This window comes from Schistocerca serialis, chromosome 1 (genome assembly GCF_023864345.2).
Source record: "Schistocerca serialis cubense isolate TAMUIC-IGC-003099 chromosome 1, iqSchSeri2.2, whole genome shotgun sequence".
Lineage (NCBI taxonomy): Eukaryota > Metazoa > Arthropoda > Insecta > Orthoptera > Acrididae > Schistocerca > Schistocerca serialis.
The window spans coordinates 381,732,273-381,759,522 of record NC_064638.1 but is presented as its reverse complement, the minus strand read 5'-3'; the positions used below and the strand labels follow the sequence as shown (position 1 = coordinate 381,759,522).

General features: G+C 45.5%; 1 protein-coding gene and 1 pseudogene across 1 annotated transcript in view; one reads left to right on the top strand and one right to left on the bottom strand.

The window, feature by feature from the left end:
* Positions 1-27,250, top strand: part of LOC126470940 (uncharacterized) — a 520,283-nt gene that overhangs the window by 66,436 nt on the left and 426,597 nt on the right. Inside the window, exon 2 of the mRNA XM_050098993.1 lies at positions 737-1,128. Coding sequence (XP_049954950.1) covers positions 737-1,128 — 392 coding nt within the window. The remainder of the gene's footprint in view (positions 1-736; positions 1,129-27,250) is intronic.
* LOC126427754 (5S ribosomal RNA) lies at positions 21,078-21,195 on the bottom strand (annotated as a pseudogene).

Below are 27,250 nucleotides of genomic sequence, written 5' to 3'. Positions count from 1 at the left end.
CATGAATTCGTGGACCCTACTTGTCAGAGGGGACTGTTCAATCTGGTGGAGTGGAGGCTCTGTAATGGTATGGGGCGTGTGCAGCTGGAGTGATATGGCACCCCTGATACGTCTAGATTCGACTCCGACAAGTGACACGTACGTAAGCATCCTGTTTGATCACCAGCATCCACTCATGTCCATTGTGCATTCCGACGAAGTTGGGCCATTCCAGCAGGACAATGCGACATCCCATACGTCCATACTGCTACAGAGGGTCTCCGGGAACACAAATTTAGACATTTTCGCTGACCATCAAACACCCAGGAATGAACATTATTGAGCAAATCTGGGATGCCTTGCAATGTGCTGTTCAGAAGAAAGCTCCTCCCCCCGTATTCTTATGAATTTATGGACAGCCCTGCAGGATTCGTGGAGTAAATTTCCTCTAGCACTACTGCAGACATTGAGTCCACGGCATGTCGTGTTGTGGCATTCCTGCATCCTCGCGGGGGCCCTACACGATATTAGGCAGGAGTACCAGTTTCTTTGGCTCTTCAATGTAATATACAGACGTCTCTTTACCGCCTCACATCTGATACTACCCAACGTTCTTCTATGCCTTTCACAAATGTGTAATGGGTGACAGTTGGTTCTCCCTTGTGTTGCCCTTCCTCACCAAATTTATGTGCTTAGGTAAATTGCCCATCCTGTGTCGCGGCTGTCCCCGTATAACTGGTCGTTATGCCGGTTGCAGGTGATGCAGCACATCGGCACTAGGTTGGTGGCGCTGATGCACGAGGTGTCCGGCGGCGAGGGCGTGGCTACGTCGAGCCCGAAGCCGCGGCTGCACCACCACGGGCACCACCACGGCCACCACCACCACCATCACCACCACCACCATCACCACCGGCGGCTGCAGCAGAAGCCGTCGAGCGCGTCGACGACGACGGAGGAAGAGGAGGAGGACAGCAGCCACACGGACACGGAGCAGGGCGTGTCCGCGCCTCTGCTGCAGCTGCCGCGCTCCAAGTCGCACGACCTGCTGCTCGAGCAGCAGCAGCACGAGGCGCGCCTGCGCTCCGCCAGCAGCGGCGGCCACGTCTCCGACGTCGAGCGCAGCGAGCACTCCGACTACGAGCGCTTCAGGTACGTCTCCGCTCCCGTCTCGGCTTCCTAGCTGTAGGCGTGATGGCTGGGTGTTGTGTGCTGTCCTTAGGTTAGTTAGGTTTAAGTAGTTCTAAGTTCTAGGGGACTGATGACCATAGATGTTAAGTCCCATAGTGCTCAGAGCCATTTGAACCATTTGAATCCTAGCTGTAGGCAACAGCAACCGCAGTCGCTTCCGTATCCACCACGATGGCGCTTCATACCGTCACTTTGTGCCACATGTCACTCAGATTAAAACTTCTCTGAGTCCGCCAAGCATCAAAAATGTTCAAATGTGTGTGAAATCTTATGGGACTTAACTGCTAAGGTCATCATTCCCTAAGCTTACACACTACTTAACCTAAATTATCCTAAGGACAAACACACACACACACACACCCATGCCCAAGGGAGGACTCGAACCTCCGCCGGGACCAGCCGCACAGTCCATGACTGCAGCGCCTTAGACCGCTCACGCCAAGCATCGTAGCTTCCGGTAGCTGATTGGATACTTTATCACTCTCTTACTCACCGTCGATGACTTTATCGTGTATGTTACGACCCAACACTGGCCTCCAATGAACCACTAGCGCACTAGCTACAAATCCTCTTTCTACAAATACTTCAGTGTAATACACTCATTCTCATAAATTAAGGATAATGCTCATACATGGTGAAACAACGCTCTGGTGGGCGGTTTGCGGGTTTAAATCACCTCGGGGTATGGCCACGCGGTGCATTTCACCTGCGGTCGTCGCACGGTGGCGCTGGCAGCAGTCCACATACGCAGAGGTGTGTTGGTGCTTGTCAGAGCACGGTGCAGTGAGTAAGTGTGCAGAGTTTTTCAGATGTGCTAGTGGTGACTGTGTGTTGAAAATGGCTCAAAGAGCACATATTGATGACGTTATGAGGCGTAGAATACTAGGGCGAAGGGAGGCTGGTCAAACACAGCAGGTCGTAGCGCGGACCCTCCGTATGCCACAAAGTGTGATCTCAAGATTATGGCCATTCCAGCAGACATGAAACGTGGCCAGGCGCTACAGTACAGGACATCCACAGTGTACAACACCACAAGAAGACCGATGTCTCACCATCAGTGCCCGCAGACGTCCACGGAGTACTGCAGGTAGCCTTGATCGGGACTTTACCGCAGCCACTGGAACAGTTGTCTCCAGACACACAGTCTACAGATGACTGAACAGACATGATTTATTTGCCCGGAGATCTGCAAGGTGCATTCCACTGACTCCTGGTGATAGGAGAGCCCGTAAAGCCTGGCGTCAAGTACACAGTAATGGTCATTGGAACAGTGGTCCCAGGTTATGTTCACGGACGAGTCCAGGTGTAGTCTGAACAGTGATTCTCGCCGGGTTTTCATCTGGCGTGAACCAGGAACCAGATACCAACCTATTAATGTCCTTGAAAGGGACCTGTATGGAGGTCGTGGTTTGATGGTATGGGATGTGACTACTATCATTGGTGCACATACACCCCTGCATGTTTTTGACATAGGAACTGTAACATATCAGGTGTATCGGGACGTCAGTTTGCACCAGCATGTCCGCCTTTTCAGGGGTGCAGTGGGTCCCATTTTCCTCCTGATGGAAGATAACGCACGGCCCCACCGAGCTGCCACCGTGAAGGATTACCGTGAAACAGAAGATATCAGGCGAATGGAGTGGCCTGCCTGTTCTCCAGACCTAAACCCCATCGAGCACGTCTGGGATGCTCTCGTTCGATTTATCGCTGCACGTCTTCAAACCCCTACGACACTTCAGGAGCTCCGACAGGCACTGGTGCAAGAATGGGTGACTATACCCCAGCAGCTGCTCGACCACCTGGTCCAGTGTGTGCCAACCCGTTGTGCGGCCTGTGTACGTGTGCATGGTGATCGTATCCCATACTGATGTCGGGGTTCATGTGCAGGAAACAGTGGCGTTTTGTAGTGCATGTGTTTCGGGACGGTTTTCTCAACTTCTCATCAATACCGTGGACTTACAAATTTGTTTCGTACGTGTTCCCTATGTGCCTATGCTATTAGCGTCATTTCTGTGTAGTGTCACATTGTGTGGCATCACAGTCTGCAATTACCCTTAATTTGTGAGCAAGAGTGTAATATGGACAAGGGAATGACTGGTAAATCTCCTCCCCTCCCGATATCTTATCCTTTTCCCAATCACCTCCCTTCCCTTCCCTTTCCGATCTGGGAATGGGTCTAAAGGGTTGAGGACGCGATGAATGAAGAGAACGGAAGCTGCAGTGACGGACTGTGTCTGCTGGATTCCGTGAAGACACAGCAGCGTAGAGTTCGCCTTATAAGGGAAAGTCCCCATCGTGCTCCCCTCAGATTTGGTGGTGAAATGGCCTAGTTTGTACACGGACCTCCCACTCTGTCTTCCAACACAGTGACCACACAACTACGACTCCATGGTACTTGCAATTTGCTCGATGTTATATCTTCTGCTTTGACCGTTCAATATTTCTAGTTTTCTTCTTTTTTCACCGTTCAGTTTTCCGTCTTCCTGTTTTCGCGCTTGATCCGTGTTCAGGTTTTACGGACTATCCACTGGGCCATCTTACCACGAAATCTGACGGGGCTGCTATGGCGAGTTTCCTTTGTCAGTCATTTCTGTAGGAACTGATTATTTTTCGTAATTCACTGTTACCACCAGTAAATAATATTGGGCAGAATATCGTATCACAGAAATTTGAGGCAGTTATATCCATTACACGAACAAAAAGTGTAATGAGTTCTACAATGAAATTTTTTTTTACGCTTTGCACCATATGAAACCGCTCGATAATCAGGCGTTATTTGCGTCAACTACCCTTCCCGCCTTATGCAACACAGAAACTAAACCGAAAATATCACAAGAAACAATAGAAATACTACAGTAATGTAGGAGGAGAGATAATGTACCTTTTTATCGTAGTCAGCATTTTGACAGTTCTAATGCTGTCCACTACCTCCTACTACTCTTGTCCTAGCCGGTTCTAGGCGCTTCAGTCCGGAACCGCGCGACTGCTACGGTCGCAGGTTCGAATCTTGCCTCGGGCGTGGATGTGCGTGATGTCCTTAGGTTGGTTAGGTTTAAGTAGTTCTAAGTTCTAGGGGACTGATGACCTCAGATGTTAAGTCCCATAGTGCTCAGAGTCAGCCACTCTTGTCCTAACCTGTTTTCCTTCAGAAGTCAATCCACCACTTTCACGTTTCAGCTGATCTCTCATTAAGGTGTCCTTACATTGACAATGGTTTTTCCATAGTTTTCTTTTCTTACCATTTCTTTCTAGAACTTCATTTTTCTGTTGATCTGAAACGTCCGACATTAACAACGGTGTGCCTCGCTGACTGAATGGTAAAGTTCTAGACCACGCATTCATAGTTTTAAGGTTTGAATCCCGGCTAGTCCTAGGATGTTTATCTGTCACTCATCACTTGTTTCCCCCATGACAATGTTTGTTAATGTGCAAAACGACGAGTTGCGCCTTGATTTGTAGCTCATGTTTATCTGTACAGCAAGTCTGGCTGAGAAAGTCCGTTCAAAGACCAGAGAAAGGTAAGGGCATACCACATCCAATAGGACCAAAGCGAGTTACGCAAAGCCAACCTTCGAATTAACAGGTTTAAATTTTATCTTACTGTAGTAACATGTAGCGACATTTTTTCCAGTAATTTCTTCTCAGAAATTCAGACGATCGACATAGACTTTCATAGATTTGGGTGCTCCAGATATATAACCTTAGGAATTTCAACTTCAGTTCCAGGCCAGGCCAATATTTGATACCAATAAAACTTTCTTGATTGAGAATTTTTTCTTCACTTGGTAAGTGCGCTTTTATTATCACCTGTACGGCGATATTTTTTGGAATTTTTCTTATTTTTTCGCTACTTTTTACGTGTTTTCCCCAGTTTCATCATTATTTTGTGCTAAGAAGGTTATCTATTCTATTCTCTATCTTCTTTACCTTCACCCAGAACAACTTCTTTTCACCCGAAGCATACACTTAGATATCTAATCAACTTTCATCCTTTTTCCTTTCATATTTAATTGTGTCTGTGACTTCAGAGTTCGTGTCGTTCCATGTAACGATATAGTAAGTAGCATTTTTCTTCAAACTACTTTTTATTTTGCTTTATTTTTTTGTAATATCTTTTCAGTTTTATAGCAGTTGCTTGAAGCGTTTGTTTAATGGGTCTTTATACTCTCTTACTCTCTCATATTGGTTATAGATGATTATAAAAGACAGTCTTACATGCCCACGCGTGGTACTCTTTGGTACATGTACCTTTATTCTACTACATTCATTTACATCCACATCATTCTCCGCAAGCCACCCAATGGTGTGTGGCGGAGGGTACTTTCGGTACCACTGTCTGATCCCTACAACCCTGTTCCACTCACGAATAGTGCGTGGGAAGAATGATTGTCGTTAAACCTCTGTATTCGCTCTAATTTCTAGAATTTTCCCCTCGTGGTCAATACGCGAGATGTGTGTAGGGGGAAGTAATATGTTGTCTGACTCCTCCCGAAAAGTGCTGACCCGAAATTTCAGTAGTAAATCTCTCCATGATGCACAACGTCTCTCATATAACGTCTGCCAGTGGAGTTTGTTTATCATCTTTGTAACGCTCTCTCTCCAGCTAAACGATCCCGTGACGTATCGCGCCGCTCTTCATTGGATCTTCTCTGTTCCTCTATCAGTCCTACCGGATAGGGATCCCAAATAGATGAACAATACTCAAGAATCGGGCGAACAAGTGCCTTATAAGCCACTTCTTTCGTGGATGAGTTACATTTCCTTAAGATTCTTCCGATGAATCTGAGTCTGGGGTCTGCTTTTCCCACTATCTGTTTTATACGGTCATCCCACTTAAGGTCGCTCTGGGTAGTTACGCCTAGATATTTTACGGCAGACGCTGTCTCCAGCTGTTCACATAAATTTCGGGCTTGCAGCCGATCGTCGTTCAATAGCTCGCACGATATTTCAGCTGTCTCCAGCTGTTTGTCATCAATAGTGTAGCTGTACAGTTGTGGATTTCTTTTCCTATGTATGCGCAATATGTTACATTTATTTACGTTCAGAGTCAATTGCCAGAGTCTGCACCATTCATCAATTCTCTGCAGATCGTTCTGCAAATTCTTACTCTCTTCTGGCGTTGCTACTTTGGTATAAACAACTGCATCATCTGCCAATAGCCTTAAAGAGCATCCGACGCTTTCTACTAGATCATTTATGTATATTGTGAACAGCAACAGTCCTATCACACTTCCCGGCGGGGTCAGGGATTTTCTCTGCCTCGTGATGACTGGGTGTTGTGTGATGTCCTTAGGTTAGTTAGGTTTAAGTAGTTCTAAGTTCTAGGGGACTGATGACCATATATGTTAAGTCCCATAGTGCTCAGAGCCATTTGAACCATTTTTTTTCACACTTCCCTATGGTACTCCGGATATTACCTTTACATCTGTCGATTTAGTTCCGTTAAGAACGACGTGTTGAGGTCTGTCTGCAGGACAGTCTTGAATCCAATCACAAGTCTGCTCCGATACTCCGTAAGCTCGTACTTTTTTCATTAAACGGCAATGCGGAACGGCGTTAAATGCCTTACTGAAATCAAGGAACACGGCATCAACCTGAGCGCCGTTGTCCGCTTAGCTGTGGATATCATGGAGGAACAGAGCGAGCTGAGTTTCGCAGGATCTTTGTTTGTGGAATGCATGTCGATTTTTATAGAGGAGCTGTTCATTTTCCAAGGACGTCACAATTCTTGAACATAAAATATGTTCCATAATTCTACAACAGACTGACCTCAACGATATAGGTTAATAATTGTGTAGATCTGTCTTATGGCTTTTCTTAAAAACGGGAATGACCTGCGCTTTTTTCCAGTCGTTAGATACCTTCCGTTGCTCAAGCCATTTACGATAACTTACTGCTAGACGGGGAGCAAGTTCTTTCGCATGTTCTTTATAAAATCTTATAGGTATCTCATCTGGTCCTGAAGCCTTTCTGCTACGAAGCTACTGTAGCTGCTTTTCAATTCCGCGAACAGTTACCTCAATATCTGCCATTTCGACGTTCGTACGACGACGGTTGAAAGGAGGGACAGCATTACGATCTTCCGCGGTGAAACAATTTCGGGAGACAGAATTCAGTATTTAGGCCTTCTCTCAGTTACCTTCCGTTTAGGTGCCGGTGTGGTCGCTGAGAGAAAGAACAGATGATTTTGACTCACTGATTTTACATAGGACCATAATCACTTAGGGTTTTTACTCAGGCCGGTTGACAATGCCTTACTTTCAAAATCATTGAACGCTTCTCTCGTTGCTCCCCTTACGCTCATTTTCGCGTCGTTCAGCTTTTGTTTGTCAGCTAGGTTTTTACTTCTCTTGAATCCGAAATCACCAGTTATACCTCACGTCTGTGTCTTTTGGCATTTTGTGAGAACGAAGACTTCTAATTACACTGATTGCACTATATGTTTGTTTACGGGTATGTTTATCCTATGAATTCACAGTGTATGTATATTTACAACCACACTTCGGAAGTTTTTTTAGTGCACAGTCTCGCACGTGCGTTATTATTTTCGCCCTCCCCCGCGTAGGGAAAAATGACAACGCACTCTCACACTCCCTGATTTGTCTCTTATTGACACTTTGAACGAGATAAGTTGAAAACACTAAAAATACTTCAGCTGTCTCTAGGTCAGAGGCTCGTGTGTAATCAGTAGGATTTCTTGTCGCTCATGTCCACAATTTGCCTTCACCTCTCACGGAAATTCAATGACCATATTCAGGAAACGCTATTATTGGTTAAACTGATGGATCCGAGAAATGGTATCTAATCCTGTAATTAATTCCATCATCTGCATCAGACGGACTTCGGAGTGCGTCTGACGCCACCTCTTCAACAACCTGTTATCTTAATGGTTTGTTCGTGTACTACTTCGTTGGGTGAATCCAGCTCCGGTCGACCCTGAACGACCTGATGTTAAGGTAGCACGCCCAAGAACTTAAGAGAAGCGAACGCGGTTGTAAAGCTTTCTGCATTATCTTCGACACCAACCGCTGTTTCCTGTGGTTCTTTTAAGTATTTTTCACGCCAGGAATTGTAAAGGATTCCCGGCGGGGTCAGAGATTTTCTCTGCCTCGTGATGACTGGGTGTTGTGTGATGTCCTTAGGATAGTTAGGTTTAAGTAGCTCTAAGTTCTAGGGGACTGATGACCACAGCTGTTAAGTCCCATAGTGCTCAGAGCCATTTGAACCAATTGTAAAGGAATCGTGAACACTGTGGCAGCCGGACCAACCCACACCGTTATCCGTATTACAAATGAATACTGCTCAAGTATCTGTCTGCAGGAAAAACGTCAATGGATATTTATCGATAGTGCAGATACTTTTTAGTTTCCGCCAGTTATCACTCTAGGAAATAGTTAGACATGATACATAAACTATTTTAAAGAGCGGCCACTAGCGTCTTTGCGGAAACAGGCCTGAATGATTAACAGTCGGAAGTGTCTTTTTCCCACTTTGTGATGATAATCTAAACAGAGCATATCTCAGTATTCAGAACTGGGAGCTTTTAACAGCGTCTTGTTTTATTGCAAGAGAAAGGATCCAAATTCCGTTATTTGCAAAACTAGCTACGATATCTGGAAGACAAGCAGACAACTCACAACGCAAGAAAATGTAAAACCCGAAGAACAATTGGTGACAGTGCTTTCAATCGAAGGTAATGGAAAACTACATTTTCTGTCTTACCATACTTCGTTTCAGGCGCCCAGGATAGAGTAGTAGTTTTCCATTTATCACCTAAAACGGAAATTTAGACGACAGAAGTTAAGATGCTAAACACAGGCAGTCCGTCAGTTGATAAGAACATTGTGAAGTCGTTTGTTGTAACCACAAGAGCGAATGGAGTCGCGTTGGACTCTCACATAAACCATGCAGAGATTTTTAGAGTGTAGTATGCAACTAAATGAACGTTGAAAATGGGTTAGAAATAAATACAGATCGCTGGGTCGTTCGGGCTCCAGTTCTACTACCGCGGACTGAAGTCATATCGCCTCATGGTCTCTGACATTCATATATTTATGTTCGTTGAAGTTTGGTATCAAATAAGTCTTCCATATATCCCAGAAAGGTGTGAAGTTTTGTTCTTCAACTGTCCCGTTGCGCGTACTGGGGTACTGATGCTTTTACTACGTCACTGAAATACGACCTTTTCGAACATTCAGTAGTAACGAAAAGTTTCCATTGTTGACGATGCATACTGAGATCTGCTTACCTTGTTCTTTTCTTGTGCCACGGATTCGGGACGGTTAGTTTAAGAGATGGACGGATGCCCTTCTTGTCGCTACCCCGTATCCCCGGGATGCAATGTGTGTACCCCGAGCTAAATACATAAATTGATTAATTAGAGTGACTGACATACCCATCCCTATTGTTAATCCACCGGGCGGATTCGATAGAGGGCCGGCGCAATTCCCTTCTCGGATATGGGGCTGTAACTCGCACGGCTATCCGGGCGTACAGAGTGTTTGCCTATGTTTATCTGAAACTGTAGTAACTGAAGTCCTCATTAATAATCTAGATTTCGAATCCACATCTCATGAGCATTTATCTTGGGCTCTTTAGCTGTCCAACGTTGCAGGTCCACGGAATCATTATTTGTTTGAGGTTGCAAATAACAAACAAAAACTTTGCGGAATGCTTGTTCGTCTTTTGAGCGTAAATAACAGAATAAATTAGATGCATTGAAATGTCTAGCTGGATCAATGTTGCCACCTTCACTCAAGCAAAAACACCACAGTGCCTGCCCGCTACACCCGCTGATATCGTGCCAAGACACTACTCAGGACTGCCCACCTTCAGCTGAGGCTTCTGCTTTTATTATGAGGCTTTTGACGTCATTGCTATGGCGCCATATAATACCTAGGTCAAAATTATGACGTGTCTTACCAGTCAAAATAATTCTCAAAGCCGGCCGCGGTGGTCTTGCGGTTCTTGGCGCTCAGTCCGGAACCGCGCGACCGCTACGGTCGCAGGTTCGAATCCTGCCTCGGTCATGGATGTGTGTGATGTCCTTAGGTTAGTTAGGTTTAAGCAGTTCTAAGTTCTAGGGGACTGATGACCACAGATGTTAAGTCCCATAGTGCTCAGAGCCATTTGAACCATTTTGAATTCTCAAATATACGAAGTGTATAAATGGCATTCGGACTGTCAAATTGCTGATCATGGGATGAAAGAGCTAAAAACTTACAAAACTATCACTAGAAAAATGCTAAAATAAAAATCAGACAGAAATTTTGTTGTGATTTATGTCGAATAATTCTGTTTGATCAGAGGAGCACTAAACGATAATTGGATTTTCTCCAATTTTGATTTAGCCATATAATCTCATTGAACACAGATTCCAAGATAAAATTTAGGGAAGACATTTCGAAATCTTCCACATTAAAAACAGGTCATAGACAAGGAGATGACTGTGTCCACCGCTTTTTAATATCGCTGTCGATTACGTCATGAGGATTTGCCACCTGAAATTAAAGCTATAGAAGAACAACCTACCAGGGGTTTGCATATGATATAGCCATCTTAGTTGTTGACATCGAAGAATTTCGTGTCCAGGTCACCAGTCTCCAGATAATCGCCTTAGAAATAGGATTAAAGTATTCTTCGAGAAAACTGTGATCATGCGCCTATGAAAGTAAACTATGCGTAAAAAATCAAAAAGCTGACACACTTCTATAGTTTAAATATCTTGCAGTAATCACTAAGCACAACGTAGGTGAGGAAGAAATGTGGATGCAAAGAACCAGTAAAAGAAAAAAACCCAGTCTCTTACCTGGTCAACGTATAATAAGAAATGTTTGTCAGTAGACACTAAGATCCAACGCTATCAAACAGTAACTATCCTGGAAGTCGTTTGTGCTTGTGAAACCTTGTTACAAATTAAAAATGAGAGAAGAACTGCTCAGCTCCTCAAACCTGAAACAAAAATCACCAGAACTTGCTTAAAGAAAATATACCAGGTCGGACGAATCTGGAAAATCCTTCCCAATTAAACTGTCTCTAGAGAGAATGGCCCAAAACTAGCGCAGTAAAGAATAAAAGAATCTGTTACTTCTTTCACATCTTGTAAATCCAAGGGAATAGGATTTTAATCTTAAAAAGAAGACAAGACAATAGATTCGAAAATTCAGCAAAATCTTAAAAGAGTTGAACTCCAGATCACAGACGAAGAGAACAGAGGTAAAATTAATACTTTTATTAAGGAACACAAATGTTCAGCAGAAGTGACACGTAGAAAGGCTGGAGATTTCAGACGAATTGAGAAAACTGCGATCGGGAAGAATGAAACTGTGCTGGGCAGATCGCAAGAACCGAACAGAACAACCTTCAAACAAAAACTGGACGTGGAATGACTCAAGTTGTCCAATGTTGTCAGTAGAATTAATAATAATAGTAAAAATAATAATAACAAACATAGTCTTTGAAATGAAACTAGTTATCGATACAGAGGTATTTTGACATCGTGCTTAACGGAAATAACACAGTTGCTTCAGAAGGTCTTTCTAAAAATAAATTGTCAAACTTAAGATGAGCAGTCCTTTCGTATTGTACTTCGTGCGATTACTTCATGGAAGTTATCTCCCACAAAAGCTATCGTGTCGCTGTGAATAGTACGTGGTTCTGACTTCCAGTACATGTTTGTAGTGCTAGGCATAATTTCTAAAAAGGAAATGAAAATCAAAAAATTGAATTACACCATGAGAGCTGATACGGTAAATACAAGTAAAGCTGTCGATATGGAAAGGGACGGAAAATTTAGAGCAATCTTATTTAGTGACCGAAAGTGTCCATGGTATGTTACATCAGAACCAAATTTTATTACGTAAAATTCTAGGTTATACTTTACAAAGACGTTTTCATCTGAAGCAACCTATTAGTTGCTGGTCTAGGGGTCGCATTCAATCTCGGATTCACAACTGGAGCGGCGAATTCCATAGAAGTTCATGACAGCACTAACGCTTGCACGTCTTTACTCAACAGATCACCGCCCGTTCCGCGGAAAGTGGGCAACCTCGGCTTGTATTGTAAAGCAATTCAGTGAAGAAGTCTCCTTCGCTACCCATATTAGCAGTAGGACGACTCCGACTCGCTGTACAATAAGTTTTAATTGGCGACCCTAAGTGGACGCTCTGACTGATGGAGGCAAGCCGGTCCCAGCCGACCTCAACGGATAAAGTTCCCGCTTATTCGTAATAGAACATAGCCATAAGGCATACACAGTTCCAACTTCGTAAAAAAATATAGTTAACACGGCTTACGCCCTATCATGCACACATTAACAGCCAGCTGCAGCTCAGTATTGCCGGCTCGGCACCTCAGCAGCACCTGGCCACCATCTGTAATTTAAAAATAAAAAATAAATAAAAAAACTGACTGAAGTTTTCAACGCTGAAACTGAAGAGCTGTAATGGGACATCCGCACAGACCAAATGACGAAGAAAGACAGAGAACGAGCGGGGGAAAAAGTGGTCAGCGTGACTGGCTGTCATGCGGAGGACTCGGGTTCGATTCCCGATAGTGCCAGGAAGTTTTACTTGGTTGAGAAGCTGGAACGGGGTGTACTTGGCCTCTCGATGTCAGTTGAGAAGCTACCTGAATGAAACGTGGCCAACGGATCACATGCTCCACTGTATCGCATTCAAGTGATATCCGTTCCTGCTTTTTGCTTCGTTGCTACCACATGCAGTACATCCCAACCGCGATTTGTGTCGTCATACAATATGGAGAAAAAAGTACTTGTGATAATGTCAGAGTAGGGTACGAGACGTAGAACAGAAGATAACGAGTACAGACAAGAACAGAAGATGCGTTTTTGAAATGTGGTGCTTCAAAACACTACAGAAGATTAGATATGCAGATCGCAAAACTAGCGAAAGGATACTGACACGAATCGGCGAGAAAACAAATTAATGGCATACCTTGAGTAAAAGAAGGGACAGGTTCAGAGGATTCATCCTGAGACACCAAGGGGTAGTTAACTTGATAATGGAGAGGAGTTTGGGTGGTAAAAATTGTTGAGCGTCCAACGCGTGGCTACAGTAAAACGGTTTAAGTGGATAAAGGTTGCAATAGCTACGCACCGAGATTAGGAATCATGCTCGGGCGAGACAATCGTGCATAACAGCACCAAACTATTCTTCGAACTCAAGACTACAACAACAGCACTTTACAAGTGATTTAAGCCATTCACAATAAAAATCTAATACATAGGGGGTGGACAAAAATATGTAAACACCGCGAGAAATGCGTGCTTGAACATACGTGCGGTTGCTAGCCAAGCCTGTAAGTTGCGTTGCCGCATTTGACGACGAACGGCGTCCATGCAATGTCCTCAACGTGTCGCAGGTGCCAGTCGTGGTGAGAACACAGTTCTGTGTAGTTGTGAATGCATTATATCGGAGCTAAGTGAGTTCGAACGTAGACCAATTATTGGTGTTCGTATGGTGGTGGTTCCGTAACCAAAGGAGCCGAAGTGTTTGGTATTCCAGGAGGCACAGTCTCGAAGATTTGTACCGCATACAGGGAAAGCGCGAAATCGTCAATCGCTAAGTCACAAAGAGATCGAATTTGTGGGTTGGGTGATGATGGATTGTCGTTGAAGAGGATTGTGACGAAAAATATCAGGAGGGTAGCTGCAAAACAAGAAAGAAAGAAGGGAGCTCTAGGTGTAGGAAATTGCAGGGCGAGCTGAAATTCAAAAACCACTCATGACAGATGCAAATGCTCGTAACAGGAAAGCTTGGTACCGGACTATGAGGTATGAGGAATGGAAGGTATTCATTTGGTGGGATGAGTCTTGTTTCACATTGTTTCCAGCTTGTGGTCGAGTTTTCGACCCAAGAGTGAAGCATGGCGGAGGTTCGGTGACGACATTTTGATAGCTATTTCGTGATATTGCATGGCTGCAAGATCTTGTTACTTCCAAGGATTATGTGACCATTTTGGCTGACCAGGTGCATGCCATAGGGCTCCTGAAGACAAGATTAAATTAATTACGTCACGCACGGAGGCATTTAAACAGTATTTCTTCCCGCGCTCCACACGCGAATAGAGCGGGAAAAAGCCCTAATAACTGGTGCAGTGGGATGTACTTCCCACCATGAGCTTCGCAATGGTTCGCAGAGTATATTTGTAGCTAGCTGTAGTTTTTCTCTTCCGAGTGGAGAGGCTCTGTTTCAAGACCACATGGCCCCTTTTAACACAGATCTCGTCGTCCCGGACTGGTTTTATGCGCACGATGGTGTATTGTCAAAAATCAAATGGTTCAAATGGCTCTGAGCACTATGGGACTTCACTTCTAAGGTCATCAGTCCCCTAGAACTTAGAACTACTTAAACCTAACTAACCTAAGGACATCACAATCATCCATGCCCGAGGCAGGATTCAACCTTGTGACCGCAGCGGTCGTGCGGTTCCAGACTGTAGCGCCTAGAACCGCTCGGTCACCCCGGCCGGCAGTGAATTGTCGTTTTCTCCCCTGGCCATCACAGTTACCAGATCACAGTATTATTAAACCTTTGTGGTTTACTTTGGAGAGAAGGGTGCGTGAGCGATATGCCCCTCTATCAGCGTTATCACTATTTTGCAGGAATAATAGTACAAGATTCCCTTAAAAAACCATACAGGACCTTTGTGAAGTACACATGCTGTTCAGTGAGGCGATCGGTTGGTTGTAAATGAACACACCTCTTACTCCCTCTCGTTAGAATCATGTCCGCTACCAACATGCAATGGACGAGACGACAATTTTACAACTGTATCCCTTTTGCCATCTGTGTGGTTTTTATCATCTGTGTGTATTTTATCAACTGTGCGCATTTTATCAACTGGATTGCTTTCAAGACATGTAATCAGTTAGGAGTACGTTTTACCCTTTGATTTCATGTAATGTAACATGATAATTTTATAGTTAAGTTCCACAAGGTCAGATGATGGGTGCATAAGACTATAGAAACCAGTCATCTTGGAGTAATAGAAGTGTCTCGACTACAATCGCGGTGTACAAAGTATGTTCATCTTCAACCATACAGGAGTCCGCAGCTCGTGGTCCAGTGGCTAGCGTTTCTGCCTCTGGATCACGGGGTCTCGGGTTCGATTCTGATCCGGGTTGGGGATTTCCTCTGCCCAGGGACTGGGTGTTTGTGTTGTCCTCATCATTTCATCATCATCATAATTCGTGACAGTGGCTAGATTGGATTGTGCACAAATTGGACTGTGTAGAAATTGGTACTTTGTTAGGGCGCTGATGACCGCGTGTCTGAGCGCCCCACAAACCAAACATCGTCATCAACCTTGCAGGTGCTGCATTTATCAATTCCGAGATGACTGGAAGCTGTTCCCGATGCAACGGTTTTCCTATAGCGTATAAAGCATGGTAATGTGTTTGCGGTGTTTCCATATTTTGGTCCACCTTCCCTGTAGTTTCAGTATGCTCTACACGACTGAAATTTGTATGAAAATAGGTCTCTCTCTCTCTCTCTCTCTCTCTCTCTCTCTCTCTCTCAGACAGACAGAAGCCGGCCGCTGTGGCTAAGCGGTTCTAGGCGCTTAAGTCCTGAACCGCGCTGCTGCTACGGTCGCAGGTACGAATCCTGCCTCGGGCATGGACGTGTGTCAGGTCCTTAGGTTAGTTGGTTTAAGTAGTTCTAAGTCTAGGGTACTGATGACCTCCCGTAGTGCTTAGAGTCATTTTTCAGACACACACACACACACACACACACACACACACACACACACACAAACACACAAATTTGTTCAAATTGCTCTGAGCACTATGGGACTTAACTTCTGAAGTCATCAGTCCCCTAGAACTTAGAACTACTTAAACCTAACTAACCTAAGGACATCACACACATCCATGCCCGAGGCAGGATTCGAACCTGCGACCGTAGCGGTCTCGCGGTTCCAGACTGAACAGACTGAAGCGCCTAGAACCGCTCCGCCACAGCGGCCGCCCCCCCCCCCCTCCCCCCCCACACACACACCATACAAAAGGCATTATTTTGTTTTCCTAAAAAAAATCTTTGCCGTTACACATTACGAAAAAAAGAATAGAGATTACGGAAATCAGTATATGTGGAGAGTACGTGACGTGACGAATGAGACTGTACAGAGAACCATAGGCGGACTTCGGTTCGTCACAATGCCCGCAGTCGGAAGTGTTTGGCATTTTCGTGGACAAATGATGCGTGAGCTTGTTGCGTGGTAATTAATATCGGCCCCCGTTATTTTGCTGGCCAGCCACAGAGCTGGCCGTGCGATGAACAGGGCGCGGCGATGAGGCGTGGCTTTCATAATGGCGCGCCTGGGATTGACAGCCGCACCCCTTGGCGGCTGGCGAGAACCGATGGTTGTTTTTGTGCCGGCAGCGTGTGCGTTATTGAACCGGCGTGCCAACCGAAAACAGGAGCCCGCTCTCCATCATTTAAATTCATTGTTTTTGCATACTTACCGAAGCGCGGTGTTGTCGAAACGTGATTAACATTCCGCAACGCACGCCGAATGCAGCGGTTCTCGAGTTTCGCTACCGGAATCAGAATTTGAGACCCTATGGACCTTGCGGTTGCACTGTACAGATTTTAATGTCAGTAACATCTATATTTATTTCTTTATATGTTTGGAAGAGAGAACGTCATCATCAGTTTTACTTCAATCATTAGGCCGGTTTTCCTTTTTGTGTTGCGATTGAATCTTCCTATCCGGAGAGGTAACCTCTCTCCCCTCCTTTCTATATGTTCGTTCCGGGCTCTCTTATTTCCTTACTTTTACTGAGGACTTTAAATGTACTCAGTTCTTCCATACTTTCCGAATTTCGAAATTTTTTCTGCTCTTTTGCATGCCATACCTGCTCTTAGAATTCTCATCTCCGTTCTTCGTCTAGGCGTTTGTTTATAACTGACATTTCACAATAGTATTTAATTGTTCAGGCAAGGACCGCAACTAAGTCTCTTGCCGAACGGGAATCTCTGCCATTCTACGAGTGCAGAACGTTACATACGGAGATTTGGGCCGTTCCTGCAAACGTGCTGGCATAGCCTAAGTGATGAAAGCGACCCTGGCGTAAAGTGGGAAATCTGATTTCGACTCCCGCTGCGAAATCAATTTTCATATGTCGCCAATAAATCGTGCAGCTGGAAAATGTATCCGCAATTGGCTTTGTCTTTCTTCAACTCACCTTCTAAGGTCATTATTGCCTTCGTGTTCCTGAATTTCTCCGGAACTGAAACTGGTCTTCCCCAAGGTCGGCTTCCACCAGTTTTTGAAATGCTCTGTTAATAACTGGTGTCATTATTTTGCAACCATGAATTATTAGTAAACTGTTGCCTCGGTAGTATTCACACCTGTCATCGTCTGCTTTCTTTTGAAATGGAATAGTTACACTACTGGCCATTAAAATTGCTACACCACGAGGATGACGTGCTACAGACCCGAAATTTAACTGACAAGAAGAAGATGCTGTGATATGCAAATAATTAGCTTTTCAGAGCATTCACACAAAGCCGGTGGCGACACCTACAACGTGCTGACATGAGGAAAGTTTGCAACCGATTTCTCATACGCAAACAACAGTTGACAGGTGTTGCCTGGTGAAACGTTGTTGTGATGCCTCGTGTAAGGAGAAGAAATGCGTACCATCACGTTTCCGACATTGATAATGGTCGGATTGTAGCCTATCGCGATTGCGGTTTATCGTATCGCGACACTGCTGCTCGCGTTGGACGAGATCCAATGACTGTTAGCACAATATGGAATCGGTGGGTTCAGGAGGGTAATACGGAACGCCGTGCTGGATCCCAACGGCCTCGTATCACTAGCAGTCGAGATGACAGGCATCTTATCCGCATGGCTGTAGCGGATCGTGCAGCCACGTCTCGATCCCTGAGCCAGCAAGTGGGGACGTTTGCAAGACAACAACCATCTGCACGAACAGTTCGACGACGTTTGCAGCAGCCTGGACAATCAGCTCGGAGACCATGGCTGCGGTTACCGTTGCCGCGTCATCACAGACAAGAGCGCCTGCGATGGCGTACACAACGATGAACCGGGGTGCACGATGGCAAAACGTCATTTTTTCGGATGAATCCAGGTATCTCTTTACATCATCATGATGGTTGCATCCGTGTTTGGCAACATCGCGGTGAGCAGACATTGGAAGCGTGTATTCGTCATCGTCATACTGGCGTATCACCCGGCGTGAAGGTATGGGATGCCACTGGTTACAAGTCTCGGTCACCTGTTGCTCTCATTGACGGCTTTTTGAACAGTGGACGTTACATTTCAGATGTGTTTCGATCCGTGGCTCTACCCTTCATTCGATACCTGCGAAACCCTACATTTCAGCAGGATAATGCACGACCGCATGTTGCAGGTCCTGTACGGGCCTTTCTGGATACAGAAAATGTTCGACTGATGCCGTGACCAGCATATTCTCCAGATCTCTCACCAATTGAAAACGTCTGGTCAATGGTGGCCGAGAAACTGGCTCGTCACAATACGCCAGTCACTACTCTTGATGAACTATGGTATCGTGTTGAAGCTGCATGGGCAGCTGTACCTGTACACGCCATCCAAGCTATGGTTGACTCAATGCCCTGGCGTATCAAGGCCGTTATTACGTCCCGAGGTGGTTGTTCTGGGTACTGATTTCTCAGGATCTATGCACCCACATTGCGTGAAAATGTAATCACATGTCAGTTCTGGTATAATATATTTGTCCAATGAATATGCGTTTATCATCTGCATTTCTTCTTGGTGTAGCAATTTTGATGGGCCAGTAGTGTACATTCCTCTTCAAGTCAGAGGACGTTCCACCTCTCTCATACATCTAGGTTAGGTACCACTCGGCGCTGAGCCCTCGCCCAACAGTCCCATTGCGGCAAAAGATCGAATAACTGGCGCCAGGAAAAGTTTCTTTAAAATGTAAATTTCCCCGCTGCATTATGTATGCTAACGACGACTCGTTATTTCGAGAAAATAAATGTGCCCACGCAGTTCTCGCGACGCCTTTTCCGCGCTGAAAGCTACCATTAAGCCTTCGCGCGCCAGCGCCACGCGCCTCGAACGTGCAGCGACGCAAAGGCGGGCATCCGCCGACGGCCTCTCGGGTTGGGTTTCACTCAGCGCGCTCCGGTAAAAGAGGCTGCGTCCGCGCCGGCGAAAGCGGGGCCTGCCCTTGCGCCAGCTGGTATTTATTCCGTCCCGAGGCGCTCGCTCGCGAATTTTTAATACAACTAGGCCAGTAGCTGGTAGAAGCCAACGGCAAGAAAGCGTCTCCAGGGGAATCCTAACAGCACGTTGTATCTCCCGCGTCGCTTATTTAAGGATTCTCGGCGAATCGTAGTATACAGAGTAATTATGAGGGAGGTCAATAAGTAACGCAACACTGTGAAGTTTGGAAGGTAGGAGACGAGGTACTGGCAGAACTGAAGCTGTGAGGACGGGGCGTGGGTCGTGCTTGGGTAGCTCAGATGGTAGAGCACTTGCCTGCGAAAGGCAAAGGTCCCGAGTTCGAGTCTCGGTTTGGCAGACAGGTTTAATCTGCCAGAATGTCTCTTAACGCAACACACTTTTTTTCTCGACCAACTGCGGTTGAAAAAATGCGGAATTTGTTTTGTGACAGTCGCGGAATGTTCCCATTTCAGCCTCTATAGTTTAATGAAGTTCCGATAGGTGGCGGCGCTGTACGTAGCTTTCTAAATGGCATCTGTAATGGAGGAGCATTCAAAGCAGACAGCTGTTATTCAGTTTCTTTTGGCGGAAAACCAGAGCGTCGCAGATATTCGTAGGCGCTTGCAGAATGTCTACGGAGAGCTAACAGTGAACAAAAGCACGGTGAATCGTTGGGCGAGGGGTCAGTCACCATCGCAACAACATTGCGCAAACCCGTTTGACCTCTCTCGTGTCGGCCGACCGCACACAGCTGTGACTCCTCCAGTGTTGGAACGTGCGGACACTCTTACTCGAGGTGACGGACGGATCACAAACACCTCGCTGCGCAAGTGGCCAAGCAGAGCACACATTCACGACGAGCTCAATGTGAGTCCAGTCGAATAGAAAATCGAAGAACATACCGGAAAACTGGTAGGAAAAATTAACGCCTCAGACCTATAGAAGTGCTGCTGCAAGATGTGGCAGTAGTTGAACCTGCTAACTGGCATAAAGTAAGAGTACCTCCGTCCATTATTAGAGACTAAATAATTAGAGGATAAACAGTTTTGGTACATATGACTTGTTTGGAGATCATACCCAATGTCCACCAAAAGGAAATGAAAAGGATCCCAACTAAGAAAATGTAACGTTCCACTGAGAGTCCAGCCTCCAGAGGAAACAGTACTTTGGCACCACACACACACACACACACACACACACACACACACACACACACACACACACGCACGGTGGAACATGACTTCGGCTGTTGGCAGTCTCCACAGCGGTTGTTGCCGGTATAGGAATCCTGATGATGCCCGTGTTTCTCTATTCAAGCAGCTTCTCATTTGGCGTGGCTGAATGAAACCCATTCGAGACCTTCGTACCCCAGAAAAATCCGAGTAGGTACCGGGAATAGAATCCTGGTATTTCCGAATCGAAAGCAGCGACTAGAACCATTTGTCTAAGGGGGCGGAAAGTTAATAGGTAACTTCACAATTTAAAAAAACTAAAAAAAATCATCCCGGACAGGCCATGAAGGCCTAACGGTACCGACCGGCCGCTGTGTCATCCTCAACCCATAGGCATCACTGGATGCGGACGTGGAGGGGCATGTGGTCAGCACACCGCTCTCCCTGCCGTATGTCAGTTTCCGAGACCGGAGCCGCTACTTCTGAATCAGGTAGCTCCTCAGTTTGCCTCACAAGGGCTGAGTGCACCCCGCTTGCCAACAGCGCTCGGCAGACCGGATGGTCACCCATCGAAGTGCTAGCCCAGCCCGACAGCGCTTAACTTCGGTGATCTGACGGGAACCGGTGTCAACACTGCAGCAAGGCTGTTGGCCAACTTCACAATCTAAGGTCAAGAATAATCAGGAGTGGACGGTACTCGATTCTTACATTACCGAATCATAATAACAATAAATGTTTCTTTTCGTGTATTTACAGCAAGTGGAAACAATTGAGTAAAAGAAAACTTCATTATGCATTTTGCTTCATTAAAATTTATGGCTTATATTAGATTGGTGCACAAATTCGTAGCGTCTTTGTTTTGCATGTTAGTATTCGACTTGCTATGGGTTTATTTAGAGATTGTCATTTTTAATTTGCAGTTCACTATTGCTATTTGAGTTTACGTTTTGTCATTTGGAGATAGTGAGTGAAACTGTGGACGCTAGGCAATGAGTGTCAAGTGGAGAAATTGGAACATTTCCTTCTTCTGTTTGAGTGAAATAGAGGAATAACAGCAGCGGAAGCAGCAAGAAACATTTGCGCCGTGTATGGGGACAATGGTCTTGGACACAGTACGGCAAGAAAACTGTTTTGTACCTTGGAGGAGGAGGGTTCTGAGGTTAGTGACCCCACGTTCAGGAAGGACTTCGGGATTTGATGAAGATCATGCAAAAGCATTAATACACAGTGATTCACGTTAGTGTACTCGAGAACTGGCAGATCATTCCACCATCGTGTGACATTTACATGCAATTGGCAAGGTTCAAAATTCGAATGTATGGGTACTGCATGCTCTAACCTAGAATCACAAAATTCAGAGGGTTGCCATATGTGCTTCCTACTTGATCGTCATCAGTTGGATCGACCATTCCTGTCCTGTTTCGCTACTAGTGAGGAGAAATGGTGTCTTTATGTAAACATGGGGAAAAGAAAGGAATGGTTGAGCCCAAACTCCCCATACAAAGACCTGCGTGCGTCCACAAAAGATAATGTTATGCGTCTGGTGGGACAGCGACGGTGTGGTGAACTACGAACTGCTTCCGCGAGGTGTAGCCATCACTGCTGACATTTACTGTCGACAGCTGAGACGTCCTGCAGACGCAGTCCGAGAACAACGACCAGGAAGACTGAGTGAAGTGATACTACTCCACGATATCGCCCGCGCGCGTTGTGCTAAACTGACAAAAAACACTGTACAGGATTTGGGTTGGAATGCATTCCACACCCATCTAATTCACTGATCTTGCGCGCTCACATTTTCACCTTTTCCGCTCTCTATCGAACAGCCTTCAACGAACTTCGTTTCCTGTTGAAAATACGGTCCGAACATGACTCGACTAGTTCTTCACCTCAAAACCAAATGGCTCCTACAGCTGTGGAATCAAAAAGCTACCCCAGGGTTGCAGACTGCTGTAAATAGTGAAGGATGCTCTCTAAGGCTGTTCGCAGTTGATGCGGTTGTCTATAAGATAGAAGCAACGCCAGAAGACAGTGACGATTTGCGGAATGACTTTCAGAGAATTGATGAATGGTGCAGGCTCTGGTATTTGACTTTGAACGGGAATAAAAGTAACATACTGCGCATACCCAGGAAAATAAGTCCACTACTGTATACCTACACTATTCATGACAAACCGCCTGGCCGGCCGTGTGGCCGAGCGGTTCTAGGCGCTACAGTGTGGAACCGCGCGACCGCTACGGTCGCAGGTTCGAATCCTGCGTCGGGCATGGATGTGTGTGATGTCCTTAGGTTAGTTAGGTTTGAGTAGTTCTAAGTTCTAGGGGACTGATAACCTCAGAAGTTAAGTTCCATAGTGCTCAGAGCCATTTGAACCATTTTAACAAACCGCTGGAAACATTACCTGCCATAAAGTATCTAGGAGTAACTATCCGAAGCGATCTTATGTGAAATGACGAAGTGAAACAAATGGTGAGGAAAGTAGATGCCAGACTCAGGTTCATAGGAAGAATCTTAAGGAAATGTAACTCATCCACGAAGGAAGTGGCTTATAAGACGCTTGTTCGACCCATTCTTCAGTATTGTTCCTCTGTCTGGGATCACTACCGGATAGAACTGATAGAAGAGATAGAAAAGATCCAACGAAGAGCTGCACGTTTCGTCACGGGATCGTTTAGTCGGAACGAGGGCGTTACGGAGATGCTCACCAAACCCCACTGGCATACGTTGCAAGAGAAGCGTTGTGTATGACAGAGAGGTTTATTATTAGAATTTCGAGAGAGCACTTTTCGGGAAGAGTCGGGCAACAAATAACTTCCCCCTATATACCTCTCGCTTAATGACCAAGAGGAGAAAACACGAGAAATTAGAGGCAATACAGAGGCTTACCTACAATCATTCTTCCCATGTGATATTCGCAAGTGGAATAGCGTTGGAGGGCTTAGTGAGTGGTACAAAAGTACCCTCCGCCACACATCATTAGGTGGCTTGCGGAGTATGATGTAGAGAAATCTAGCAGCACACCTCGATTGGACGCCCGTGTAAAGTGCACAATTCAAACAGGTTGGAAGCAAATAATGTCCTGTAGAAGCGTGAATTTTCGTCCTGCAACAGAGTGTGCGCTTGTTTGAAACTTGCTGGCAGATTAAAACTGTGTGCCGGACCGGGACTCGAACCAGCGGTCTTTGATTGCGGGGGCTGAGCTACCCAAGCACTACAAAGTACCCGCCCTCACATCTTCACTTCCGTCAGCCGCTCTTCTAACACCTTCCAGACTACACAGAAGTTCTCCAGCATACGTCTGGAGGACAGAAGAGGTATTGACTCCAGTGAAGCTGTTAGGGTGGACCGTAAGTAGTGCTTCGATAGCTCAGTCGATAGAGCTTTCGTCCACGAAAAACAAAGATCACAGTGTCGGATCCCGGCACGACACACGGTTTTAATGGGCCAGCAAATTTCAACATTGAGGTTGTTGGAAAAAAATGTCTCTGAGAGCGAGAATTGCTGACAGGAGATCCTTTGCGGCCCCGACGAGCGCCTCGTAGATACGTTAAGTGGAGTTAGAGCATGTCAGCGAGCTGGCCTCGAAAAACGATTTCTCCCTCTCCACCTTTCAGAGAACGCCTGTGCAAATTGAGCTACGCCTCGATCACTTTTTAATCACAAACGTACACAAAACTCCAGCCATCTGCAGTACATTACTAGAGTTTCCTGCCTCTACCTTAATACCACTGCTCCCTTAAGATTTACACCTACATTTTGGTTAAATTTGCCTACACTGCATTGTTATCAGTTACGAACGTAATCACCGTGTTACATTGTGAAAACAACGACTCATAATACATTGACAAAATTATATTCCAAAACACAACACATTTGGCTTCGTACTTTAGACTCAGTTGTTTCCAGCCTAGAGTCATCTATTTTAGATTGATACATCTGCCCTTCTCTCCCATCCATATAAGTTTGTACAATCGTCGTGCGATAACCTATTATACAGGGTGAAGAAAAATTCGCGCACTGGGACTTCGCAGCGCGATTCCTCACATATTGACAATACAACAATGTATGTCACAAAATTTCGTCCTGCACATATTTCGGGCAGTAAATGGACGCTAAAGATCGGTAATATGGCAACACTGCAGTCACACCTACAGCAATTATATCTGTCAGAATATAGCAGTAGTGGTGTGCAATTGATATACTGGCTGGCGTTTTGGGTTAGCATGCAGGAGACCGAGGGTTCGATTCTGGGTCGTGGGTTATTTGTTTTTATTTGCTAAAAGTAGTCGGCGTGGTACGGTATCTGGCTTCTTAATCCTCGTGCAGCTATTTCTGTGGGTCTTCTATAAAACATTTGCAGTTACGTATAACGATCACAGAAATGGAAGTACAATCGTTTTCATTGGTCAACTTTTAAAGAAAACTTTTGAATGAGGTAGACGAATTGTTTCGCACCACTGCATCTACTAGATTCAAACCTGTTTTCTCTGTACGCTCCCCCTACGGTCCCATCGATTAATACCAACTATTATTCTTGCCACGTTCTGGTCCATTACAGTGCATTGGGGCCTTGCGTCACCAGTACAGCTGGCAACGTGCCTTACAAATAATTCCTGGGAACCATTAGCATTTAGCAAATAAAAGCAAATATGCCTCAATCCGGAATCGAACCCTGGACTTCATGCATGCCAAACCAAAACACTATGCACTGTACCAACTGCACAGCACTACACGTTATTACAGTGTTGCCGGATTTCCAGTCTTTAACGTTCATTTACTGCCCGAAATATGCGCAGGACGAAATTTTGTGACAGACATTTTTGTTTTGCCAGTATGTGAGGATCGCGCTGCGAAGTCCCGAGTGTGCGAATTTTTTCTTCATCCTGTATAAAAGTCTCGGTAATTCAAAAAAAATTGTTGTGTATGTGTAAATGGTTGTGTCTTGTGATTCTAGAAGAGTTAATATTGTATATGATGTATCTGTCTATTTAATATATTACAAAATTTTACTAAGTCCCCCTGGATATCGCTTCGCTGAAGGACTTCGACGTTCTCCGGTTACTAACAGGCGGAAGTCGATCGAAAATTTGTGTTGTGCTATTTCACGATGCGTTTAGGGCTATTTGGATCCATCAGCAGGTGTAATTTGCTTGCTCACATACCTACGTTCGTTCTTCAGCGGGACTAATTCGTGCAAATGTTCGTTGTTGTTCGCAACAAGGCCCGTGCGTAAAGCCATGGAAAAGGCGATTAACAGGAGAGGGCAATAGTGTAGGGTAAATCGAGAAAAGCATAAGCTAAGCTTATGGAAAAGATATAAGAAAAGACTAGTATTTCTAATTACGAAGGTGGTCGACAGATGAGCTTGCTTGTGCCACAACAGAGGAACGGGACTCTCTCGAGTAAAGTTCACACCAGCTCTAAGGGCGTCGCTATTGTGCGGCATCGCGACGTCCTTGTTACTGCATAAATTTTGAAAGACCATTGATCCGAGCTAAAAGCGTTACTCGGGTGATGGGTTCTATTTTCTCAGCTGCTGGAGGCCGATAATGGATGCGGCAAGTCTCGCTGAAACCTTTCTCTCCGAGTGTGCAGATTAAGGCCTGAATTTAAAGAGCTACTGTGTAGCTCGATAACCTGGTGGGTACCAGGCTAAAAATTCAAAGGTCCGCTGCTCACACTACGGTTGGTCACAGGATATTTTGTTTCACTTGTCGCTTCTTTCATCCGTGCGATGACTTCTTTATATGAAGAAGCCAAATTGTATTGTTGTTCAGAATTCGTAAGTCAGCTCAAAAGTTGGCGGAAGACAAGGGCATAACACGTCCAGCAGGACCATGTCGGCCGGCCGGTGTGACCGAGCGGTTCTAGGCGCTTCAGTCTGTAACTGCGCGACCGCTACAGTCGCAGGTTCGAATCCTGCCTCGGGCATGGATGTGTGTGATGTCCTTAGGTTAGTTCGGTCTAAGTAGTTCTAAGTTCGGGGGGACTGATGACGTCAGATGTTGAGTCCTATAGTGTTCATAGCCATTTGAACCATATGAGGACCACGTCTAGTAAAGAACTGCGGTGTTCAAAACAACCTTCCGGTTGAGGACCATTTAACATCTTTTTTTCCGTCCATTCGCACTGAGTATACCAGGCCACAACTTACAATTTTTCGTTCCACCTCTTGCGTCGTTTCCATTTAACACCATGTCCGCCCCCGGTAGCTGAATGGGTTCAACACCAACCAACGGCTCCATGCAGTTGGACTAGTGGACAGTCCATTATGCCCGAAATGTCGCCAAGTGGATGACGACCATCTCCGCTTAACTTGTATCGCGGTGGAGGACGTCTGGCTCCTAGGAAGACAGATGTTAGCTTGCTACCTCCGTGTGATCCCGCAACATATTACACCTGCTTGCTTCTTACATCCGGAGAGTGTCTACTTTCCGGCGACTATATCACAGTCGATCATCTGGGTCAAAGGTTGGACGATCGCGTACCTCTATGGGGATGCTGCCAAGTCGCGACTTGGTGCATGCCCACAATGAGGTTCATAGACGGTCACACTATCGGAAAACTTTTGCCAACTATCTTCAGGCAGTCTTCCTTGAGCCACCACGCAGTTGGGATGTGCCGGGTGCAGTCGGTGTGCACATTTGACAGCTGATAATGAACCTCACGCTTCTCTCACCACTCAATATGTAATGCACATACTATA